Source organism: Syngnathoides biaculeatus, chromosome 6, assembly GCF_019802595.1.
Source record: "Syngnathoides biaculeatus isolate LvHL_M chromosome 6, ASM1980259v1, whole genome shotgun sequence".
In the NCBI taxonomy this organism is placed as follows: domain Eukaryota; kingdom Metazoa; phylum Chordata; class Actinopteri; order Syngnathiformes; family Syngnathidae; genus Syngnathoides; species Syngnathoides biaculeatus.
The window spans coordinates 16,985,632-17,011,003 of record NC_084645.1 but is presented as its reverse complement, the minus strand read 5'-3'; the positions used below and the strand labels follow the sequence as shown (position 1 = coordinate 17,011,003).

Here is a 25,372-nt window from a genome sequence, read left to right as displayed (position 1 = left end):
CGAGCACTCAGATTTTTTTCTCAAGGACAAATAAATAAAGGTCATTTGCTGTCACACATATATATATATATATATATATATATATATATATATATATATATATATATATATATATATATGTGTGTGTGTATAGGCGGCACGTTGGATCAGCTGGTAAAGCGTTGGCCTCACAATTCTGAGGACCCTTGTACGATCTCGGCCCCGCCTGTGTGGAGTTTGCATGTTCTCCCTGTGCCTGCGTGGCTTTTCTCCAGGCACTCCGGTTTCCTCCCACATCCCCCAAAACATGCAATTTTAATTGGACACTCTAAATTGCCCATAGGTATGATTGTGAGTGTGGCTGTTTGTCTCGATGTGCCCTGCGATTGGCTGGCAACCAGTTCAGGATGTCCCCTGCCTACTGCCCGTTGACAGGTTGGATAGGCTCCAGCACTCCCTGCGACCTTTGTGAGAATAAGCAGCTAAGAAAATGGATGGATGGATATAAAATTATTTTTATATTACAAATTACTTTCACATAGCAGAGACAAGTAATTCAGAACACTGTATATGTTTTGTACTTGAATCTGTGCAGCATTCTTGGTAAGTTATTCACATACAACAGGTCTGACAGTAGGTATGATAAGCAGTGGTCAATGTACATGAAATATCATACATCCATTTGACGAGTACCGCTTATCATGATCAGGTTCAAGAGGAGCCGAATTCTATCCTATCTTACTTTGGGCAAATGATGGAATACAATACATCCTCGAACTGGTGACCAGTCAGTCGTAGGTCAGATAATGAAACAGACAAACATTGGCACTCACATTCACACCATCACTGAGTGGATACTAAACCCACACTGCCTGCACCAAAGTCAGGCAAGTGGACCACTACACCAGTGACCTACATAAGATATTAAGATAATCAGATATTCTCAGTGTGTATGCATCATCTCTCTGGTTTTTATGATTTATGTCAGTAACTTAATAATGTGAAAAAAATCTAACACATCCATAGATGAAAGTGTACACTGCAGCTGTCTGGCATCAGATGTAGACAGTGACTCCTCTCAAATGGTTGGTAGGGAGGGGAGGGGGTGTTAGAGGGTGGAGGCACCAATAAAGAATATTTTCTTGTCAAATTTGCACACGTATTCTAATTGGGTCTTTCAAGCATTGTGTATTTTTACCAGGACAAATTACTGCATGTTAAATATGTAAATGAAGCTTACTTTCATTTGGTGTATGTAAATATTGTTTGCCTATTTAGTTCAGTCCCTGCAGGGGTTAGGCCCAGTTAATTCTTGGTCTGTTTTTGTTCAAACTGACTTCCGACCCGATAAAAGAATTCATTAAGCAGCCACTCCATCTTTCGTTTTTGATCTGGTCTCTAAGCACAGCGACCAGGAGCAAATATGTCTGGTGCCTTATCTTGCAAATATTATTGGCTGAACTTTGGGGAGTTAGTTGGGGGAAATCCTCACCTTGAACTCAGACAGAGTCTTTCAACAGCTTTCAAAAGTCGGGCAGTCGAAAAGGTGAAAGAGAGCTCTGAATTTCTCAAATCTGATTTACTAGGACACCGTGTGTTTGTGATAAAATTTTAAACGTAAAACAAAATGCCAATGACATTACATCCAAGCAAACATTGACTATGTTTAATGCCTCTTCATTAGGTACTATTTTAGGCAAAACCCGCTATGATAGTACATTTCATGTATTGCTCTTCAAACATCATTGGAAAGGAAGAACATTATGTTGAAATAAAATGTCATCCTGCAGAGCTGAGGGTATGCCATGTTATTCAGACGAGGTAGTGTGCGTCCATTCAGCGTCCTTGTCTCTAGTGGAATCTGGTATGGCATATGAGTCTGGGTCTCCTCATTCTACAGGCTGTGATCAGAGGAATCATTAATCCTCTTCTGCTACTTGATCTCCTAGTCATAAGGCATTTATTAACAAGGCTGGAACGTACACCACTGCTGGCCACTTTTAAACAGATTGACAGATGGCTTTGGATTGTTTAGTCTTTCAGATGATATAAAGTGCTGCTGTTCCCTCCAAAATTCTCTGCTAAGTTGTTGTCTCTATGGTCCATCATGTATTTAGTGTTCACCCAAGATTGTGCTTTATAATTGTAAGATAACGGTCTCAACCTGTAAACAGTGTAACACCATAGCAACATGGTACTGGCAATAAATTCAACTAAGAAGAAAAAAATGTAACCCAGTAAACCAAGATGAAGAAACATAAATGAACATCCGGTATTTTGTTTTTGGCGTGGAACTTTTACATGAAGACACAAAATGGTACTTCATGTGTTTTGGCCTTTTCGATTCCCATTGTTGTATTGACCTGTGTCAACCAATCAATGGACTACAATATCATGCTGCCCTGTAGGTGCTCTTCTATGTTATGGCTATCCAAAAAGTGGGACAGTATAAAAAAGAAACATTATGCTGTGCAAATTGTAAACTAGTGGATGGCTTTGCCGTGCCACTGGCCAGAGAGATGGCAGGAGTCAAATACATGAAAGAAAGTACTTCAAAAAACAGCACTATAATACAAAATTTACAACAAAAAATAACACACTCCCTCCACTACTACTCTTTTTATGTAAAATACAATTAGGAAAGAAGGAAAAACTGTCCTCCATGCAGCATGTGCTGTCATCCTTCTGTGCTTTAACTTTTGATAATGGAAACACAATGAAATTGCACTTCTAAACTCCTGCTTAGTGGAAAAAAGGTTTAGGTATTACTTAGGTCATTTCCCTCAACAGCCCAATGCTGTTCAGCAGGCTGATTGAGAATCTGTATGATAATAAAGTCAGGTCCTGCAGTTAGCAACCAGCTGACAACACCAGATGGCGGAGCGCAAACCAGATTATTGCCATCCGTCTTTAACGCTCTGACCTCATTGTTTCTCTGACAACCCAACACGCCAACCCAAACAGCCGTAAAGGTTTATTAGCTAACAATGCGTAAGCCCGACCTAGCAAAAAAATAAGGGGAGCAGCAGAGCATGTACAGCAGGATGTAGGGCAGAAAGGGGGGGGGGGGGGGATGGCATTGCAGGAGGGATGAATGTATGAAGGTTGAAGAATGAACAGTTGGACCCAGGAGAGTGGGAAGTGAAATATTAAAGATGTGAATTAAAATTCACATCTTTAGAGCAGGAATGTTAAATAGTTTACACAGGGAACTAATAGAGCACAGAACTCAGCCAAGTTTAAAAGTGTTTCTTAAAGGGAAATTCCGGTGGTTTGAATTAACAATGGATCCAATAGAATAGAATAGAAATCAGTGCTGGCCACAATTGTTTCCCAACGTAAGCGAGCCTTTGTTGCCGCGCCTCTTACATCACATCCGCGGACGTAGGTCGTGTTACTCGCCAAAATGGTGGCCCCCATGAAAATTCATAATCGCTGATAAAAATCTTCTCAAAAAAACATTAAATGAGAGAAGATTAACATCGCATTGTCAAGGTACAGTACATATGACATGACCTACTGGATACATTGTTAATCCAAACCACCGGAATTTCCTTTTAAATTTATCTATCTACATACAGACCTTTTACCTAAAAAAAATCCAGAAAGGTTTATTTTTTTTCCATAATTCCGTTCAAAAAGTTCAACTTTCATAGATTATAGATTCAGAGCCCACCATTTAAAACAATTTCAAGTTTGTTTAAATATAATAAATTGTAATAATTTAGCCTGCCAGCTCATAAAACCCACAAAATTGGGAATTTTAAAAATGACAATACTGTGAAGAAATCATGCTGAACTTTGGAGGCCATTGATGTTTGAAACTGAGTTTCACAGACTAATCATCTACTAAAGTCAATTCACCTGCTCAGATTTCCCCAGGCGCAATGAAATTCCTCGAGTTTGGTTCGATTGCCTCATTTGGCTTCAATATGGGGGGGCGACTGTGGACTTGACAACTAGATAGAAGACCATCATTGATATCCTATATACGAAGGGTAAGCCACAAAGGTTCATAGCTAAGCAGGCTGGCTGTTCACAGACTGCTCTGTCCAAGCATATCAATGGAAAGTCTAGTTGAAGGACAAAATATACCAGGAGAAGATGCACCAGCAAAAGAGATGACCGTGGGCTTCAGCAGATTACCAAACAGAGAAGATTCAAGAATCTAGCTGAGATCCAGAAAGAGTGGAATGAGGCGAGAGTCACGGTCGTGGGTAGTGAGTTGATCCTTACATCACGTGCGACTGTCAAAACTACAGTTTAACGCAAATCAGAGGTGTATTTTTTTTCTTATTTTGCTAACTAATTGTCAAACACGGCAAGAAATAGCATTATAAAGAAAAATTGGGTTTTTTTCACTTCAACATTAGGCTAGCAGTTATTAAAATAGAATAAGGCAAAAACATTATCTGGTGACTATGTGCACATACAAACATTTCTAAGCAAGGAAGGTTTGTCATTCAAAAACTAATTTCCTTGACTTCGAGCAGGACTTCTGGAAACAAATTTAAAAAAAAAAAAAAAAAGAATCTGGCTAAGATGGAAGATTGTGCCACATTGGTGGCTGATTATTGCATCAAAACCACAACTAACCAGCAGGTCATCAGTATACATTCAATTTATAGCTGTGATTTTTTTTTTTTTTAATTTCAAACCAAATAGAGAACAAGCTGGGGCATTTCTCTCCTGCTATTGAACATTCTGGCCTTAGGCGATTCAGCCAAGTTACTCAACAAATCCAATGTCCTCTTTTATGATGTGTTATTGGGGACCTTTAACTCTGTTGTGCTCTCTCCACATCATTTATTGCATTTTTGGAAAAGTAATCTCGACTCTTCTCGACTGTCTCTACATGACACAGCGAGCAGAATCAAGTGAGTGAAACCAATTTGACACGAAATTAGTAAGTGCAACTGTGACGCGAGTACAGTCAATGGATGGAAGACGTGTGTGGTTAAGTAGAAATACTTGGTTCTTATCTCTACAGTCATATTTTTACTGAACCACCCACAAATGGGGCACTTTCAATTCAAAGCGTGTGCAGGACAAATTTGCTAACTTAATATTTAAAGTGCTCAAAGCAATGGAGTAAACATAATATTCTGACATAGCATTAATTGCTCATTACACACCCTATTGTAAATATCCGATACTGTCATCTGCTTACTGTACGAGAGCAGCTAACATAGACTTAAGTGATTCAATATTACTTCTTAATGGCACAACTAACGAAAGAGAATAAATATTGCAAAGGCGCTCAAAAATTTACAGAACACCACCAAGGTCGGACATTCCTAATTTAGATTATAAATTGAAAAAAAAAAAGTTCACTCGCACAGAAACTGACTTGCTCTATGTTTCAAGCCTCCAACTAGGATTCTAGCATTATTCCCTGTTGAGTGAAGAAAAATACCAAATATCCATACATACTGGATCCATACATGCCTTTGCATTCTTATGGACATTGAGTAGCTTTAGTAGTAATATTTGCACAGTCAAGTAGTCAGCAACAAGAATACATCTTCCTTGGGAGGGGGCAAATAGGTCACTTACAGTTCACACCACTTCCTTACTGTTTCTTGACAATGAACTGAATGATCATTTTTGTGTTTCTGAAATATTGCCATATTGCCAGATTATATGATTAATCCAAGTTAGCCACTCTGCATGCTAATGAGTAAACAATAAGAATTTGTGTCAACTCACTCTACCTGCTCCATAAGGTTCTCACGTTAGGGAGTTGGCATTATACTAATACTGAAAGTAGGGAATTGTTACTCATGAATAATTAATGACGCTGAATAGAATTAAAATGAAATCTACATAATGTCGAGACACTTCTTAGCTAATTCACCAAACATTGCATTCTGGAAGTCCACATTCACGAAATAGCAAACAATGAAGAGTACAATCCTGCATCATTAAGCAAGTTCCCATTGCCAAACAATGATTTTTTTTTCATTACTGTGAACCAGAACATAGTTTATGTCAACAGAGTATGGTATTTTTTTCATTACTTCTAACAACAAATAGAGTCATAGTGTACTCTAAGACAGCGTACAAAAACACTAGCCATTTCTTGGTTTGGCGATTAGCTTCAGACCATTATTTTTGTAATGGTACTGCTTTCATGATGTATTTACTGGGTTGTGCTTGTATTTGTTAGAGTTACCATCTGTACCAGAGCTGTAATGTTGCTCTAGTGTGAAGCCAACAATGAAATGCCTGACACTGGACACTCTCTTGTCCAAAAATATAATGCCCCTTGATGCATTTACACTATATCATGCCAGATATTGCTGGCAATGCATATGAATTCAAGTCACTCGGTAAAAAGATGGTCATTTGTTCAGGGATCTATTCATAAGTTTCAAGTGCATATTTTCTGTATAAAAGAAGTTAAAGAAAGTAGTGTGACTGTTAAAAAAAAAAAAAAAAAACTCCTGGTATTTGTGTCTGTAAAATTGTGCCATTTTGCCACTCCAAAATTTGGGGCTTCGGTCAAAAAGTTGCTTCTCCATCAAAGCAATACAGGCTAATGCAGCACAATTGGGTTCTGGAAAGGAGAGAAATGGGTCATTACATGACCAAATTTATGTTTGCACTGCAGTCATTTGTAAGTAAGAGGCAGGGATTGATGATAAGGCTCCTCGTCTCATTTTCTCATACAAACACAGATGTAAATGATGCATGTTGGGGTCTACGGCCCGAGGAGCCGAATGCAGATACGTTCATCTGCCTCAGACAACTTTGAGCTACAGACCAGAAGGGGACTAAAACTGATACTAATCTTATTTCAAAGGTTTTAGAGGGCTTAAGAATGGACTATGCATGTTTAATAATTACTGAAGCATTTAAATGCAGTAGAAAAAAATATTGACTCCGAACAAATTACTTTGACTTTGCCTTGAGTGTCTGTAATTACCATAGCAACCTCAGATCGTCTATATACCAACCAACTTCTTTGTGTTCTGCTAAAATTCAGGTTTACATACAGTGAAGAAAATGAGTATTTGAACACCCTGCTATTTTGCAAGTTCTCCCACTTAGAAATCATGGAGGGGTCTGAAATTTTCGTCGTAGGTGCATGACCACTGTGATAGAGATAATCTAAAAAGAAAAATTCTGAAATTACAATGTATGATTTTTTTGATAATTTATTTGTGTGATACAGGTGCAAATAAGTATTTGAAATCCTGAGAAAACCAATGTTAATATTTGGTACAGTAGCCTTTGTTTGCAAATACAGAGGTCAAACGTTTCTTGTAGTTGTTCACCAGGTTTGCGCACACTGCAGGAGGGATTTTGGCCCACTCCTTCACACAGATCTTCTCTAGATCAGACAGTTTCTGGACTGTCGCTGAGAAACAGAGTTTCAGCTCCCTCCAAAGATCTTTTATTGGGTTACGTCTGGAGACTGGCTAGGCCACGCCAGAACCTTGATATGCTTCTTACGGAGCCACCTCTTGGTTTTCCTGGCAATATAGCAGGGTGTTCAAATACTTATTTTCTTCACTGTAGGTCAATTTGGTCATTTATCCAGATTGCTGTTCTTTGCAGTCAATGACCAGGAATGTCTTCAGCGGTGGGTGGTATAAAATCTGTAACGGGGCAGGTTAGTGCCTGTATTAAAGGTTTCACATCCACCACTCACGTCTCTTGCCTTTTACTTTGAAAGGAATTTCACTGTCTGACGAGTATTTTATGTTACATTAACATCACTGTGCATCTCATAATCTAGACACATGTGACTGAGTTCTATGGCAATAGCAAATTGCTGATGCCATGGCTATTATGAGAATTAGAGGCTTATAATATTCCATCCATATTTGTGGATGTTGTTGCATGTGTCAGTGCTAACAGTTTTGTTCCGAACTAACAATATTTGTCGTGAATAGGTGGTGTTTTTGTATGAGCTTCTTGCAGACTAAAATAATGAATTTTAATGTTAAATCCAGATGTTATTAGCAGGTACACGGCAAGTGGCTTCTTCAGGCTCTTATCGTGGCTTTGCTGCTTGGATAAAGAGGAGGAAAAACTTCAAAAGAAAAACTGGCCAAGATTAGACAAAACTGCTTGTTATGTGTGAGCCCCTTCTCTTTGATTTCGGGTTTGGATTGTGGTGCAAAACACACACTATTTTCTCTTACTGGTTATTAAAATTAAATTATCTGCTGGAAAATATTTGTCTCATGAATACAATACTTTTTTGTATGTCTGACAAAGACAATACTATGTGGTTTTATTAGTGGTCTAAAGTTGGTGAGCCGAGCCATTAAGCCTTAACTTGTAAATACTTTTTTTGTGGTGTAGCAGTGCCTGTGAAGCTGTGTCGTGTGGTTCGGGGACTTTGTGCCTATTTTCCATGTAATAATTACCACATATCTGAAGTACCCCTCAATCTGTTGCGGTTGTTAGTGAAATCCCCCACGGGCAAAGAAAACTGCAGGAGAACTAAGCCACTGACTTTTGTTTCTCATTAACACATCCAACAAGATATTAATCTCCCACAGACATGACACAACCCTGAGCACATTGTTGGAGTTCAGTCAGAAGGAAAAATATTAACACATTTTGCTCGAGGGCACGTTGAAGCTGCGTGTGGGTGAAGCGACATACAGTAAGATATATGCTGCCTCATAGCACAAAATTGAACCTGATTTTGACTATTACAACGCTTGATAGATTCATATATTAGCCACCGTTGGCAATTTGTATGGATAAGCGATGCAGATATTTTAAAATAATATGGCTGGTTCCTGAGTAAACAGATGATGTGTTAAAGTATCTATATGATATGTGAAAATTGGCACTTACCGGTATTTCATAGTTCTCATTTTAAAAATGTCTGCAGAATAAAATCCCACCATAATAGACCCTATAGTCATTTTAAGATTGTTATTTGATAACATGTTTACATTTCAGACATATTTTGGACATCCTCACAGTTCGGAGGACCCGAGTTCAATCCAAGCCCTCCCTATGTGAAGTTTGCATGTTCCTCCTGTGCCTGCGTGTGTTTTCTTCAAGCACTCGGGTTTCCTCCCACGACTGAACGACAATCATATTTCCTCATACTCACAAATATATACTATTAGTATGGTTATGGTATTTTTATGCAATATTTGCAAATTTTAAGTGGTGGAAACTGCTTGATGACAAATCTAGAAATGCTGTTGTATGCTCAAAGTGTCTGAGAAGTGTTGCAAAACGACAGATTACCTCAGTGGTGTTCAAACTGGGGAGCGCGGTGTTTCATTAGTAAAGCAGATGGAGCTACTTTTACTACCGAGTACACAAGCCCAGACCAGCCACTGAAATGGCTGCAGGAGTTCAAGACATTACATTTTAGTAGAAAAAAAGTTTTGATTTGTCTTTATTCTTGGTGGTTTGATCAACTTGCCAGTGTAATTTTTCAACTAGAAAAGTCACCACTACAGTGATTATTGATTATTGCACGTTAAGCCGACGTGTATTTGTATAAAAATGGGGTGTCGGGGGGATGAAAATACTTTCTTCTCCAAAAATGGAGCGCTGCAAATAAAGTTTGGCAACCTCTGTATTAACTTGTTTTGTGGAAGCTGTGCAGTGTAAATATCACCGATACTGAAAGTCCAGATTTTTTTTGTTTGTTTGTTGTTGTTGTTTTTTTTTTTTGGGGGGGGGGGTCAACACTAAGTGAAAATAGTGAGGCCAATACATCATGTTTTGGTAAAATCGATTGCTGCAATGCTTTGTTGCAGAAGAAAGCATTGATGGCCATTGTGGTAAGGGCGTACAGATTGATTTTCGCCGAGGACAAGGATTGAGTCAGCTCCTTGGTGTACTGATTGCATCGATCATGGCTCTATTACCTTTAAAAAAAAACAGTTTGGGAAGATAACATAACATGGTTGTTTGCTTTTGTGAAATTACAAGTTTTTGTATAGTCGGTGGCTCGGAGTGAGCAGGTTGGATAGGATTAGAAATGAGCTAATTAGACGCACAACCAAAGCTGGATGTTTTGGAGACAAGGTTAGAGAGAGCAGACTTCAATGGTTTGGACATGTTTAGAGGCGAGAGAGTGAGTATATTGGTAGAAGGGGTCTGAGGTTGGCGCTGCCAGGCAAAAGAGCGAGAGGGAGACCAAAGAAAATGTTGATGGATGTTGTGAATGAGGACATGAGGACTGTGGGTGTTAGAGGGGAAGATGCACGAGATAGGCTTAGATGGAAAAAGATGACACGCTGTGGCGACCCATAATGGGACAAGCCGAAAGGAAAAGAAGAAGAAGGTGGCAACATCTGACCAGTTTTTAATGCGCATGACTCATTGGCAATGTGTTCGTACCATTATTTTAGCATCTTAAATCAGCAATTGAACATTATTTTGGTGGTGGCATGGTGATGGCTCAGCTGGTAAAGTGTTGGCCTCACAGTTCTGAGGTCCCGGGTTCAATCCCGGATCCGCCTATGTTATCCCCGTGCCTGCGTGGGTTTCCTCCAGGCACTCCGGTTTCCTCCCACATCCCAAAAACATGCAACATTAATTGGACACTCTAAAATTGCCCTTAATTGTGATTGTGAGTGTGGCTGTTTGTCTCTATGTGCCCTGCGATTGGCTGGAAACCAGTTCAGGGTCTACCCTGACTCCTGCCCATTGACAGCTGGGATAGGCTCCAGCACTCCCCGCGACCCTTGTGACGATAAGCGGCAAAGAAAATGGAAGGATGGACATAATTTTGGTGTGCTGTTTTGTTGATGTGTACAATTCACAGATTGCCCCCAAACACTTATTATTGAAAATGACTGCCAGTCTCATTTTCTTGAGCATAGAATACATGAAGGGAATTTATTTGTGACATCGGGACAGGACAGGTTCTTCAAAAAGAAAAGGGATGCAATATAACAAATATTTGTATGCCAAATTTATTGTGACAGATTGTCATTTTACAATTGTGATTCCCAACCAGGGTGTCATGGCACACTATTATGTTGTGCGAAATTATCTAGGGTACTGCAGGAAATTAACCGATTTCACTTACTTGTCCGAAAATCATCAATTGTTAATTAAAAATATATTTTTGTTTAGTAGCTGGAACCAATCTGGTACGACAACAGTCACTTGACAGAGAACACTTTGACATAAAAACATAAAACATAGCAGTAATGTGGAAATGCCAGTACATTTTTTTTTTACAATTGTGCAAAATTATGCCAAGCCCAGAGGAATTTGACTAATAGAACAATAAATTCTTGCAGTGACTATGTGAATCGTGCAGAGGATTCAAGAAATTTGTGTAATTTAAAGTGACTGATCTGGTGTGATAATCTGGGACAATGGTAATTGTTCAAATGGTGCAGATACTACTCAAGCACATCAGTGCGAGTATTGGTCAACAATATATATTATGCAAATAGTGCATGGTGACTACTAGTGAGTGCACAAGTAATGTATAATTGGCCCGATAGAGATGTGACAACAATCTCAAAACAGAATTGGTAGCATGTTACTATGGAATTGTAAATGAACTTTTTAAGAAGTTAATGACAAGAGGGAGGAAGCTGTTGAAACGCCTGCTAGTTTTAGTTTGCATTGTTCAATAGCGTCTACCAGAGGGAAGGAACTGGAAGATGTAGTGACAAGAATGTGGAGGGTCCAACAGGGCCAGGGTCTGTAGGGGTCCAAACAATTTTTCAGCAGCTTTGATTGTTTGTTGCAGTCTGAGTTTGTCCGTTTTTTGTACCAGCACCAAAGCAGACTGTGATGAATGAGCACATGACTGATTCGATGACTGCTGTGTAGTAATACCTGAACAACTCCTCTGGCTGGCGGTGCTTGTTCAGAAGTTGCACAGAGTACATTCTCTGCTGGGCCTTTCTGAGGATGGAGTTGATGTTGATCTCCCACTTCAGGTCTTAAGAGACTGTGATTCCAAGGACCTTGAAGGTCTCGACAGTTGAGACAGAGCAGTTGGACGGCATGAGAAGCAGCTGTGGCGACAGTCTTGAACATATGTTCAATTAAGGGGCCGAGTTTCAAATTAAGTACATTTGAGATTAAATTGTGATTGTATTAATCGTTATATCTGTATTCATACTTTTTGGTGGAATATAGTGAAAATGTTCTTGGGTAAAATGGGTAATTAAAGTTTTATAAACATTCTTTTGGGGGTATGGCATGATATTAGGGACTGTCCTGGCAGATCTAGCGTCAAAGTACTTTTAAAAGAAGTACTTCTATTCACTTGTCAATAATATCCCATTAGACATGCTTGAAATAGCTGCAATGAAATCTCGCAGTGGTTTGTGTTTTTGACAGCTCTCTCCAGGTCTGATTCTCCCACTATTTTTTTGCCTCATGCTGTTCAGTCATCATTCTACAGGGAAGGTTTTCTATTCTAAGGCATTGTATGTAACAATGGCTTATGGGTCTTCCATCCGCAGGTGAGTGAAAATGCTAAACAAGATCTGAAGGATGGGCTGGCTCTGTACAACTCTGAAAACAACATTGGGCTGAGAAATGCTTGGAACATCATCCAAGCAGAGGTAGGCAGACCTCACTGTTCCATCAATTGTGATGTACATTAGCAGAAGAGCCACTGCGATATTCGAGATAATGTATTCCATGGCTTTCTAGTCTTAGTATTATTGCAACACAGAATTTCACAGCTGTCTGTCTGAGTACATTCCATTAATGTGTAATTCAAGGCGAATGAAGTCACTTCAGAGTTAGTGTCAGGTGTCTGATGGACTGTCTGGATCACTGACTGCATTATTTTCTGTGCGGGTTACGCAGTGGAAGTGCTGTGGCGTTATAGCCTACACCGACTGGCATGAGGCCCTGAAAGAGAAGGTCGTCCCTGACCGCTGCTGCCAGGAGCATTACCAGAACTGCGGGCGTAATTCGACCAACATGTTCTGGAACCGGGTAAGCACTCACTCATGTTATTTCTGGATAATTTTAGGGAATTTGATAGGGAACATGTCTTTGTTAGTTGAACTTTTTTTCAGTTGAATAAGCATCCATATATATAAATTAGGTTGTGGTTTAAACTTTTAGAGCATGCCCCAAATGATCTATTTTTATGATTACTGTTCTAGCTTTTAGAAGAATTGTATTCAGAATGTTCTAGAGTGCATTGGCTCTGATGTATTTTCACACAACCATGAGGAAAGCATAGTCTAAAAAGACCTTGTAATGTGTCCTTCGTACATAAGGGTTTTTGGCAAGCGGTATATTGCGCTGTTCATTTTTCTGAAAATGTTGTTGTAATGGAAAAAGAAATATGTGGAAAAACATTTTTATTTTGTGAATGTGTAGTAATGTATGGCAGACATTCACATTGGAGGCTGAGCACCTTTTTGGTCAGATTGTAGATACCCGATTTATATAAATGCAAATACAACCGTAACTGGAAGCCCATCTGGTTCTAAATTTCTCTAACAATCTCCTGTGTCTAATCAGAGGAAATAGAATTCCTATTAAATGATTTTTATTGCTTGACCTATTTTTTGATTAGATGGAGACAGACATTTTGAATTAAACCACATTGTTTACCAATTTCCTCCTATTACAAGGATAATCTGTTCTCTTCTGTGGATAGTTCAGTCCAAAGAAAAGAATTCTACTAATTGCCAAACTCAGAAGAAAGTCAACATTGAGCTGGCCTACTGGTATGATCCAGATGATGACTAAAAATCTTTGAAATGACCACATGGCACAGAGTGATGTCCAAATGCTGCCACAGAAAATGAGAAGCAACCCGATCCCACCTTTTATCAATATGATGACCTCAGAATTTTACATTTTACATCTCAGGTCTACTGAAAGTTGAATAGTCTAATAGATCAATTATTTTGCAACTCACATACTAGGTGGATTCTCTTTTGTCCATTGTATACTTCACACAGCTCTAAGAAAATAAGCGCTGCATTGAGTTTTTCTCATATGTTCATCCATCTAGGGCTGCTTTGAGAAAGTTGAGGAATGGCTCGATGACAACAAGCACCTGCTGGGAACCGTAGGCATGGTCATCTTGGTGGTGCAGGTAGGAGGTTTATTGATGTTTTGGTGTTAACTTTGTCGTGGTGCATTTTTGTCTCGGTCTTCTTACATTGCAACACATCTGCATCAATTGGCCTTCAACCCAGTGTGCTTCCATCTCCTTCCGGGCAAGTTAGAAGCTTCGTCCTCAGTGGGCGTTCTGTGAGCCTACTTCTTGATAAACACGGCTGACACTATTCCCCCCCACCCCACACGCTGATCCTGTCTGCTAGATTCAAAGCACCTAGGCTTTGCTCCAAGCAGGCAGTGAGGAGCCATCAGAAGACAAACAAACAATGTTTATAAAGAAATCTCAGGTGTATGTGTTAAAAGGCACTATATAAAAATACAGATGGTCCTAAACACATTTGTGAGACTGTGTCTCTCATTGGACTTGCTTGAACAAGTAGTTGCTTGTAGAAATGAACTATTCGACTTGGAAACCTGGATGACCAGGATAAGGGTATATTACCCAACAACAGTCAAGTAAAAACAATGTCCTTTGTCCGTTGCGTTTTTGAAAAGGTTGTCAAAACAACACCATTAATAAAGCGCGAAGGACAACCGAAAGTGATGTCTTTGAAATAAAACAATCAAGATGTGATTGATGTGTTCAGAGGTTTCACAAAAATGTAGCACTTGTCATTCGGGATTTATAGCTATTTTCTGTGGAGAACCTTTACTCATACAAAGCATTTCCCAAATACTCGCAGACCTAACTGTAGATCCTGTTCTTAGAGAATGCAAGTGTTATTTAGTAGACGCTTCATTAGGGACACTCCCCAAAGTTAATGAGACATATTACATGAAATGTATCAACAATTCTGACAAACTCAGTTAAAGAGTAAGCAGAAATATAATGTTCCAGGCATACACATCATATACTACTAGACATACTTTAAATTTCCTCATGCTTCCCAAATGGATTCAATGAATATTTTAGATTTTAACGTACCTCTATTCATACTAGTGTAGATGATGATGCAGCTGGTAAGTATGTTTTTCAGTAAATAGTTACCACCTGTGCTCAGCATTATATGCCAGCTTTACCTCACATATGGGAAAAGATTACATGCTTCTGTTCCATCCATCTTCTAGTTGACATTTGACTATATCTCCCCTCTGTGCACGGCTCTCCCAAACACGTACAAAGACACGATGCGCAAGCAGGAACCCGAGATGTATCGGTCCTTTTTGCTGACTGACAAAGACTCAAACTGCACATTGGCTTGGCTGACATTTTTATGTCTGAACATAAAAACATTCAGTTGGGGCATCCTCGTGGTCAGCTTTCATATTAATGAAGACAATGAGGTCGATCCCATCAAATCGCCAAATATTATCTATGAATGATGAGTGAAAATGGAAAACATAAAAGCGGAGATACTAAAAAGCATGAGAAAGCATGCGAAAAAAAAGACAAACCTGGATTTGGAAATATGCACACTTGAGGCTGACGCCACCTCTGTTGGCAACTTATTCCCTTTTTTTGCAGCATCATAGCTAAATGCTGCTTCACTATGTTTACTTTGGACTCTGCCCTCCAATATTTGATCTGAGTCAGTCGATCTTAGAGCTCTACTGAGTTTATATAGCATTAGCATTTCTTACATTTATTTAGGACCTAAACCATTTAGTGATTTATAGACCAGTAGAGGGACTTATAAAATCTATCCTAAAGCTGACTTGATGCCTTAGAATTGCACGAATATGCTCTGACCTCTTTATTCTAGTCAGAACCCGAGCTGCAGCCTTCTGAAAGGCCTGCAGTTGTTGAATGTTTTCTTTTTTTTTTTTTTTTTTTGGGGGGGGTTACAATAGCAAAGTCTTCTTGAGATAAAAGCATGGATGAGCTCCTCCTGGTCTGCTTGACACATGCAAGCCTTCACTCTGGATATGTTCTTCAGATGGTAAAAGGCAGTTTAAGTAATTCATTTGATGACTGTTGAAGGTCAAGTTGGAATCTATCAGCAAGGTTACCAACTTGGTCTTTGTTTTTTAAAGAGAGGGATCCAGGTATTTAGTAAGAGCAGTCCTCTTTTCTTTCTTGCAAAAAAACAATTCTCAGTTTTGTTGTGGCTTTATTGAAGAAATTTTTGGATTAACCAATTATGTATTTGTTTTACACAATGACAACACCTCAATTGAACTGTAGTTATCTGGAGACACTGCTAAAAAAATAAAAAAATAAATAAATAACTGCATGTCATTTGCATAGCTATCCATCCATTTTCTGTGCCGCTTATCCTCGCTCAAGTCACTTGCGTGCCTGAGCCTACGCTAGCGACTTTCGCACGAGAGGCGGGGTACAGCCTGAACCGGTCGCCCGCCATTCGCAGCCCACATATCAAAAAACATCCATTCACACTCACATTCACACAAACAAACCTTTTAGAGTCTTCAATTAACTTACCATTCTTGTGTTAGAGATGTGGGAGGAATATGGAGGAACCTTGGAAAATCCAAAGAAAAAAAAAACCAAGAAGGGACAGAGAAGAAGATGCAAACTACACATAGGCTAAGCCCGATTTGAACCGGGTCCTCAGAAGTGTGAGGCAAATGTGCTAACCAGTTCTTCACTGGCCGCCGCTATCCTGTATGACTGACGCAAAAAAAGAATTGATGTCAAATCTGTACATTTCAGAATCGATACTATGTAACTTTTGTTGAAGTAAATGAGTTAAATCTGTTCTCCTCCTCAAGGGCAGAATATGAATATTATTGCCACGCGTGGAGGTGAATGTAAAATAATCAGCAATATAAATGCATGCTCAGTGGTCACAGATTGTTCATTGACAGTGTTATTTTCCTTAGCAGTTAAAATATTAATCACTTTTACTTCACAGTGCTGTGTACTAAGATGCACTCCCTACTTTAGCAGATAAAGGTATTAGGATGAGCCTTGCAAATGTGTTTGATGTACAAATAGGACGGGAAATGGCAACATCAAAGAGACAGCAGCCTGCCAACTAGGCCATCTCCATTTACTTCTTTGACTTAATACATGTGCCCACCGTTTTCTCGCGGAGATTCTCAAGCCTCCATTTGCAGGCGGGTGGATGAAAATGCGTTGATGCTTCACACGGGGATTTATAGTACATCAAAATGCATACGGGCCACAACACAGCAACATAAAAAGCGCACATGTGCTCACATAGGAGTAGATCACACAAACATGTTTTACATACCGTCTCCTGCTCTGTTCTTCAACAGCTTCTGGGCATGGCATTCTCCATGATACTCTTCCATCACATCCACAGAACGGGGAAGAAGTACGATGCCTAGCCACAGGAGAAGAGAAGAGGACCCCCTAATCTGGATGGGATGGAACTCTGATTAAATGTACCCCCCACCCCCTCCTCCCCACCACCGCTGCCACTACATTACAACCATCCTTTGACTCAGTTCCCAGACTATGCCGCTCTGGGCTCTCTCTTTTCACCACTCATTTTTGCCAAAGAGTAACACAACTGGAAGAGGAGAAGGGACAAGTAATTTGGCATAGACGAGAATCCCGTTGGTTGTTACTCCTTCATTTTTGTTCTTTTTGCTCGGAATAACAATTTGCTGGTGAGAACCACATACGGACGCTAAGACATTTGAGACTCTTGCTAATTGTCCCCATCAAACTGGGGGTGAAAAAAACGTAAATCTCCTGCCCACCTATTTCCTGTGGAGTATTTGTCTTTCCTTTATGCTTATCCCCTAACCCCCAAAATATGAAAAAAAATATAATTTTTCTTTGTAAATGGAAAAAAATCCAAAATGGCATGCTTGTTTTCTACGTCACCAGCTTACCTTCAAAACCTTTTGCCCGCTTTTTTTTTCCCAAATATTTTTTGTATGTGCGTGATATGCTCCTGTGGAAAATAAGTACAATGTAGTGTGCGTTGGATTTGATGTGAGGAGCATAGACATGTCAGGATGGTGTTTATGATGATCTATGAGTCATATATTTTCCTTTTGACAAGCATTTTGGGTAAAGTGAATGGGATTGAAGGAAGTTATTAAAGGTAGAGGAATCATTTTGTACTAAATTCCGTTTTTTTCTTTGGATAATGGTACAGATCTGCGTGGGAAAACACACACACAGACACACATTACCAGATTAACACAATTCCCACTGAGACAATATAAATTGTGTAAAATGGTTGTTTATTAAATCTGTGCCAGGACTGTCAAGAGAAAGATGCTGCGTGATGAAATTCTCCCTTTGAGCGCACGCAGTAAATTTGGTGTATGTGTGTTTTATCACATTGTTCCACTCTGCAAACGTTATAAGAAGAGAAATATATTGAAAAAAAAAAAACACAGAGAATCACGGACACAAGACAAAAACAGTAATATTGTTGATATGATAAATTGTGCTCGTTGACGCTCACTCATCAGTCTTTGAATATCCTTACTACAAAGCAGCAATATGGGCCACCGAAAGAAAAAAAATAAAATCATGAAGGAAAAAAATTGCAATGCAATGAGAAGAGAATATATTTTTGAGAAAAAAAACGATATAGCTTCCCAGATGATGTTCCCACTCAAGACACACCTCCGGTTTTCCACCACTCCTATTCCCGTGCTTTGTGCTTCCTGGCAGCCGGAGGATGGGTGGTGAGAGAGTAGGCCGATCAAAGCTGGGACAGCGGGTTTGGCAACACGGCCTCAAGGAAACATCTATTTGGAAGGGTTTATCACATATTCACAAGGAGCTTGACAATCAATCTGCCTCCTTAAAGACTAAAAATACTACGCTGTGTTTCTATTGTGTATGTGTGGTGCGGTGACTTGAAGGGAAATTGCTTCAGGTGGGAAGCACAGGAAACATCATTCCATCTCAAAAGATCTCTTTCCACCAGTCAATACGGATCCGTTTACGTTGGTTTGCTTTTGTTTTTTTGTTTTTTTTTTTCATCTACATTGTCAAACAGAAAATAAGGTAAGCCATTAAGGTGCCAGTTGCAGTGAACCTTGCTCATTTCTGGGAGAAACATCAAAGACACAAATATGAGGGTCTGGCTTTTATTATCGTGCTAGTTTAATTAGGCCAGGGTATTAAAAACATGGTAAAGAAAGCTTGGAAAGATGTTACTAATGCCCCCGCCCCAAGATGTTGTCTAATTTGTAGTCTCTTAGCTAACCTGCCAAAATTACACATCTTTAAAAAAACATTTGGAGATTTTCTCGACATTCCCTACCAGAATATGATGTTACTTTTCCCACTTTCCATTGGTTTTAATATCTTGTAGAAAGAAAATGTGGCTGTTTTTCTTTACTCGGATGTAGTTTTTAATCATACTTATCCATTTTTTTTCTGAAAATTTTGCCATTTACCAGTGTTTAGCATCTTGAGGTTTTCATGGTGAACTATTGACACTCAATAGATCTGTACGACGCACTGTACATAAATCAGCCCATATTGTCTTTTGAGTCTTGTCATTCTACAGTTCTTATGATTTAGAATGCAAATGTATCGATCATTTATGCTATTTAAACTTATTTTTTTATTTGACAGTGTTTGGATAAAGTTGCATTAAAACACTGTGTGACATATTACAACTCCTCTTAGCTACAGTTTTGCAGGCCTTCCTGTTGTCTCATGTCCTTAATTAAACTGAGAGGCCATTTTCTCAATAGGCTATGCATATTTGAAACTAATGAGGAAAGAGTTACACTAAAATTTATTTTTATTTAAAAAATATACAAACTTCCAATAGACTGCCATTTTCAAGAAAAGTAATGGCCCACTGTGGAAATCTGGTCAATAACTAAATGAGGGGACAAGAACCAACCATGTCACTTTACACCGATTTTATTGTATTCTTAGATCAAACAGCCAACCACACCCTTTGAAGCCAGAAGGTTCCCTAGATGCTATCTTCTCCTGCCCCTCCCTTGAGGGTACACGTCCGTGGTGAAAGTCTCCCTCTTGTGGGTCACCACATCATTTTTTTTACATTAGCTGTGCTGAGCAGTTTCCAGTAGTTTTGTTCTAGTTTTGTAGGTAAACTACTGCACCGTGAGTTTGTAATCTTTGCAAATTTCATTTGCAAGAGGGGTTGAATAATTTCAAGGGCAGTCGGACCATTTATAAAGCCATATTAAATTTAATCAAGAGCAGTTGCATTCTATTATTTTTCACCTGTGTTACAGATTGCAGTTTGGCAACATTTGCACATTTTGGTGAAATTACAGTATGTCAACACAGGTACACTAAAGTGAGCTGGGAGGTTGTAAATACATTTGAGGGAGAAAACGTTACTTAGACCAAGAACTTAATCTTTGCAGAATCATATTGTTGGACATACATAGTTTGAGCTATGCTCCAGTTGCCCAAAGTAACTCACAGTTCCGCCGTATCGTTTTTGCAAAGTAAAAGAATTGGACTGACATGCAGCGACCCTGGTGGCACTGATTCACTTCGTGGTCCATATACTGTACTCCAACTCGACTGCTCATGTCCATAGGGTGGAACATGACAGCTGCTGATGTACAGCTCAGGCACGGATGGGCATGGCTCCTCCGCTTGGCCGCTTGCCCAAACTCTCAGCGCATCCCTTATTCACAGTCGTACTCTGCAGACAGGGAGCACTACACTCAGTAGAAAGACTGCTGTGGGGGGCCGTCGCAAACCCAGGAGAGATTGGAGAGGAAACAGCTGTGACAGTTCAGTCAGTCAGATGGCATGCGAGCCTGACTGGATGCAAGATGTCGAGTGCATATTGCAGTACTGCCCATAGATCCAATTCCTCTACTGCTTATTCTTGTGGGTGAGCCTGAGCCTCCCCTGCTGACTTTGGGGCAAGAGGCTCGGTACACCCGGGAATGGTAATCAGCTGATAGGTAAATACGGAAAACAATCCTTGACAGTCACACCTATGGACAATGTAGACTCGTCAGTCAACCCAGCATCCACGTTATTTGTAGCTGAAGAACTGATCCGAGAAAGCGAGATTGTGCAAAATGCATACAGGAACCCTGGAGCCAAAATTCCAACCCAGAACTTCAAGACTATGAGCCATGAGTGTTGCAAGTGCTAAATACGCTGCTCCCTTGTAGTTATGTTAGATGAAGTTAACGGTGGGGTGCAGAAGTCAAAAGAAGATAGATTGAGTGCTAAACATTTAAAACACATCCCCAAAAGTGCAAATCTGAAATGCTCATCTCAGCATGAACTCTTTCTCAACTCTTCACATCTTTATGGCTTTGTACATGTTTGTACTCAATTCAAGGATGAATGCTGTTTCAACAAAACATGTTTGATACCTATATTTTTGTCTGTAGGCTGTCGCTATTCAGCTTTATATATATATATATCTATATATATATATATAGATATATAGATATATATATATCTATATATATATATATATATATTCCCCCCCCCTTGTTTAGGTGCTTCCTTCTGCCTATTTCCCGTCTCAAAATGAAAACCCATTATGACAACATGACATCATTAAGTGTTTTGTTTCCTCAGGTATTAATCAAACGTAATGTTCTCCTCGACAAAGTGTAAAAATGTTGCTCTGTCTTATCACAGCTAGAGGCCCAACAGACAATTAAATCAGATATCAGTTAAATCCCACAGTTGAATTTGACAGCATGATCATCACATTGTTTTTTTTAAAGAAATTAAATCAGGCCCCATATTAAACAGAGTTCAGTTCATTAAATGAAGTTTTTTGATTAGCCGTAAAGGTAAAGATAATTGCCATTCTGAGCCGCAGTATTACAAAGAAGCCCCCCCCCCTTTTTTTTTTTTTGCTCCTGGTTTCACCCTACACTTTTAAGTGTCATTTCTTTGATGCTACTGGTAAACACAGACAAATTATACTACACATGCATTTCATTGATGTCAAAATGTCAATCCAAAAACAAACATTGACAGCGAACCCAGAAAGTCAAGGTCAGAAGCTAAATAAAAATCAATTATTATTCCTGAAACTTCTGAATTGAATGTTTTGCAAATTCTCTCCATCCACTGCACACAGTTTACTAATTATAGAACACTCCAGGTGACAAAAGGTTGCGATGGAAATGGCACGATTTACAACAATGTCATTTTAGGATTATCTATTTTAGTTTCAGGGAAACTACAGAATGCCTCGAATAACAATACCCGAGTTCCATTCATCCATCCAGTTTCTGTAATGCTTATCTTGACGAGGGACGCAGCCGTGCTGAAAGATCATCACAGCTGACTGTGGGCGAGAGGCGGGGTACACCCCGAACTGGCCGCCAGCCCATCGCAGGACACATACAAATAACCATTTGTGCTCACATTCAGAACATGGGGAATTTAGTCTTCTTGTTTTGAAATGCAAAACCACACACTAATTTGTTTTTCGCATTTCTCAAGGACAAGAGAAATGTGCATCTGTTTTTCTTCATATTATTTTTTTCAAATGACATTTGACTGCATTAGCATCTTCCATTTTTTTCTGGGAAAGAAAATGAAAATATTCCCTCTCACCCGTGGAAAGGATTAGACACCCACTAAGCCACAGAGATGGAGGAAGAACGCACATGCAGTAACTGGCTTTTGCCTGCTGTGGAGCATTTTAAGACATTTTTTGTTTGTTTCTAACTCCTAATTCTGTGCTTCAACTGCGAACCTGAGATGTGTGCTCTAAAAATGGTGTGTTTGATATTGTGTTGTGTTGGATGGCACTATCTGATACCTCCCAGCAGTGTTTGTCTTGTGGAGTCATTTTTCTGCTACATGTAAAAGCACTCGGAATAAGTGGTGCACTTACCTTGGCTTTCTTCTCAAATCAGCTATTTTTTAAATAAAGGAAACTATGACAAAATTCCCCAATGCCACACGATGATTGCCCTTTATTTATAAATAGATGTTTACTGTGCATTGTATAGTACAGTATAGCTATTTTCGGGCGGGAGGCGGAATACACCCTGAACTGGTCGCCAGACAATCGCAGGACACATATTAACAAACAAGCATTCACACAACCATTGCCTCAACACAGTTTACATTTTGTGCTCACTAGCCTAGAAAGCGTCGTGTGTATTTAAGGCAGGGGTGTCCAAACTTTTTGCAAAGAGGGCCAGATTTGGTAAGGTGAAAATGTGTGGGGGCCGACTATTTAGCCTGACATTCTTTGAACCATTAACTTTAAATACAAATTAACTTTTTGGGATTTTTTTTAATTTAATTACAAATGGCATACTTTTACATTTTTTTTTACATTTAGGTTTTTACCGAAATCACAAACCACAAAAAATTAAGAAAACTATAAAGGATATCTAAGTTCATGTGAAACATTACATATTATTCACTATTATATGCTCACTGTAGGAAAAGTGCTGAAAACAAAACAATGATCACTGCATATTCAAACTGTGATTTTGACCATCACAAAAAAATTAATTAACTGAGATTTAAGAATTTATTCAACTCAGAGGACTTAACAAAGGTCTTGCCTGCACTAATGTGAAGGGTGATACTGGGATCTTGACTGCAGTATGTAGTCCATGTCTGGCTCAAGAGCAGTGGTTTTGATGCGCAAGACGTCACGCAGGTGAGAGTCACTCAGTCTCGTCCTCATGCGGCTCTTGTTAATGTTCATAACGGAGAATGTCTTCTCGCACATGTATGTGGAGCCAAACAAGCTCAGCATTTTCTTAGCAAATGTCCGAATTGCTTGGAACCTGCCTTCATCCAGCTGGCGGTAGAAGTTGACAAGAGGGAGCTGTTGGTGCCGACTGCGATGCTCGGCGTCACACTGCAGCTCAATGAGCTCCAGTTGCAGGTGGTCTGGAGCGTCATCAGGGTCCACGGAGAAAGGAGAGGAAAAAAGCGTGATCTCCTTTTCAATAGCTGCAAAGTCCCGAAAGCGCTGCTGAAACTCCTCAACCAGAGATGAGATGTCTGCTGCGTACTTTGTCATTTGCGCACTGATGTTGATCTGTGGGAAACTGGTCACAATTTCCTGCAGCGACGGGAAATGTGCGGTATTGGGCTGCGCCTGTGACAGGTGTCTTTGGAAAAGTAGCAGCTTGGTCCGAAAGGCTTTGATGTGTGAATACAGTTGGCTTACCACTGCATTTTGCCCTTGAAGGCTTGTGTTCAGCGCATTGAGATGTCGCGTTATGTCAACTAAAAATCCCAAATCAGCCAGCCAAACAGGATCATTTAATTGTGGCATGGGTTGTACCTTTTTAGTCAAGAATTGTCCAATTTCCTCCCTGAGAGAGAAGAAGCGCTGCAGCGCAGACCCCCGACTGAGCCACCTTACGTCGGTGTGATACAAAACATCTCCGTATTCAGCCTGGATGTCGAGAAGAAACTGTTGAAACTGGCGGTGGCACAGCGCTTTGGAGCGAATATAATTAATAGTCTTTATCACCGGTTTCATAACATTATCATATTTCATATATTTGGCACAGAGAACTTCTTGATGAATAATACAGTGGAGTTTAATAGCGCTGCCTCCTTCTTCGCTGACTTTGTTACAGACAAGGCTTGATAATCCACTCCGCTCGCCAGCCATGGCAGGTGCGCCGTCCGTAATAATCCCGGTGACTTTATTCCACTGTAGTTTCATGTCATCTACGGTGGAACAAACAGAAACAAATAAATCCGTTCCTCTTGTTTGGCCCTTCAGACTCTGGAGGTCCAGAAGCTCTTCACTCACGTTCATGTCATTGTCCACTCCTCTTAAAAAGATCAGTAACTGAGGGGTGTCGGACGCATCCGTGCTTTCATCGCACGCTAACGAGAAAAAGTCAAACTCAGTTCCTTTTGCCTCTAACTGTCTCTTAATATCCAATGAAACGTCTTCAATTCTCCGTACCACAGTATTACCAGCCAGGCAAATATTGGCAAACTCTTGCTTCTTCGCGGGACAAATTTTCTCAACCATTTTCATTACACAGTCTTTAATAAATTCACCCTCAGTGAAAGGTTTGCAGTGCTTTGCAATCAGCGTTGCCACTTCATAGCTTGCCTTTGTGGCATTTTCATTTGACTCACGGACTCTTGTGAAAAAGCTTTGCTGTGCCGTTAAAACAGCTTCCAGTTGCTTCACTTTTTCACCGCGTTTGTTCCCAGTTAGCTTGTCGTAGCTAGCATGTTTCGTCTGGTAGTGCCTCTTGATGTTGAATTCCTTGGAAACAGCCACAGTCTCTTGGCAAATTAGGCAGACACAGTTGTTTCGTATTTCAGTGAAAAAATACTCAAATTTCCACTTGTCCTGGAAGCGGCGGCCCTCGCGGTCAACTTTCCTTTTTTTGTTTACAGACGCCATGTTAGAAATGGGCTGGGCTGAAACGATCACGCAAGGTCAAGGGTCACGGCGGCCAGAGTGCGGCCACAGGGCTACTGCCATCTTCTGGTGAAATGAAAAATATG

General features: G+C 39.8%; 1 protein-coding gene across 3 annotated transcripts in view; it reads left to right on the top strand.

Moving 5' to 3' along the window:
- Positions 1–18,032, top strand: part of tspan9a (tetraspanin 9a) — an 88,495-nt gene extending 70,463 nt beyond the window's left edge. For all 3 annotated transcript variants that reach the window (XM_061822912.1, XM_061822911.1, XM_061822913.1), the window contains 4 exons: positions 12,408–12,509; positions 12,760–12,891; positions 13,928–14,011; positions 17,221–18,032. In XM_061822912.1, coding sequence (XP_061678896.1) covers positions 12,408–12,509; positions 12,760–12,891; positions 13,928–14,011; positions 17,221–17,292 — 390 coding nt within the window. In that variant the 3' untranslated portion in view covers positions 17,293–18,032. The remainder of the gene's footprint in view (positions 1–12,407; positions 12,510–12,759; positions 12,892–13,927; positions 14,012–17,220) is intronic.
- The last annotated feature ends 7,340 nt before the right edge of the window (positions 18,033–25,372 follow it).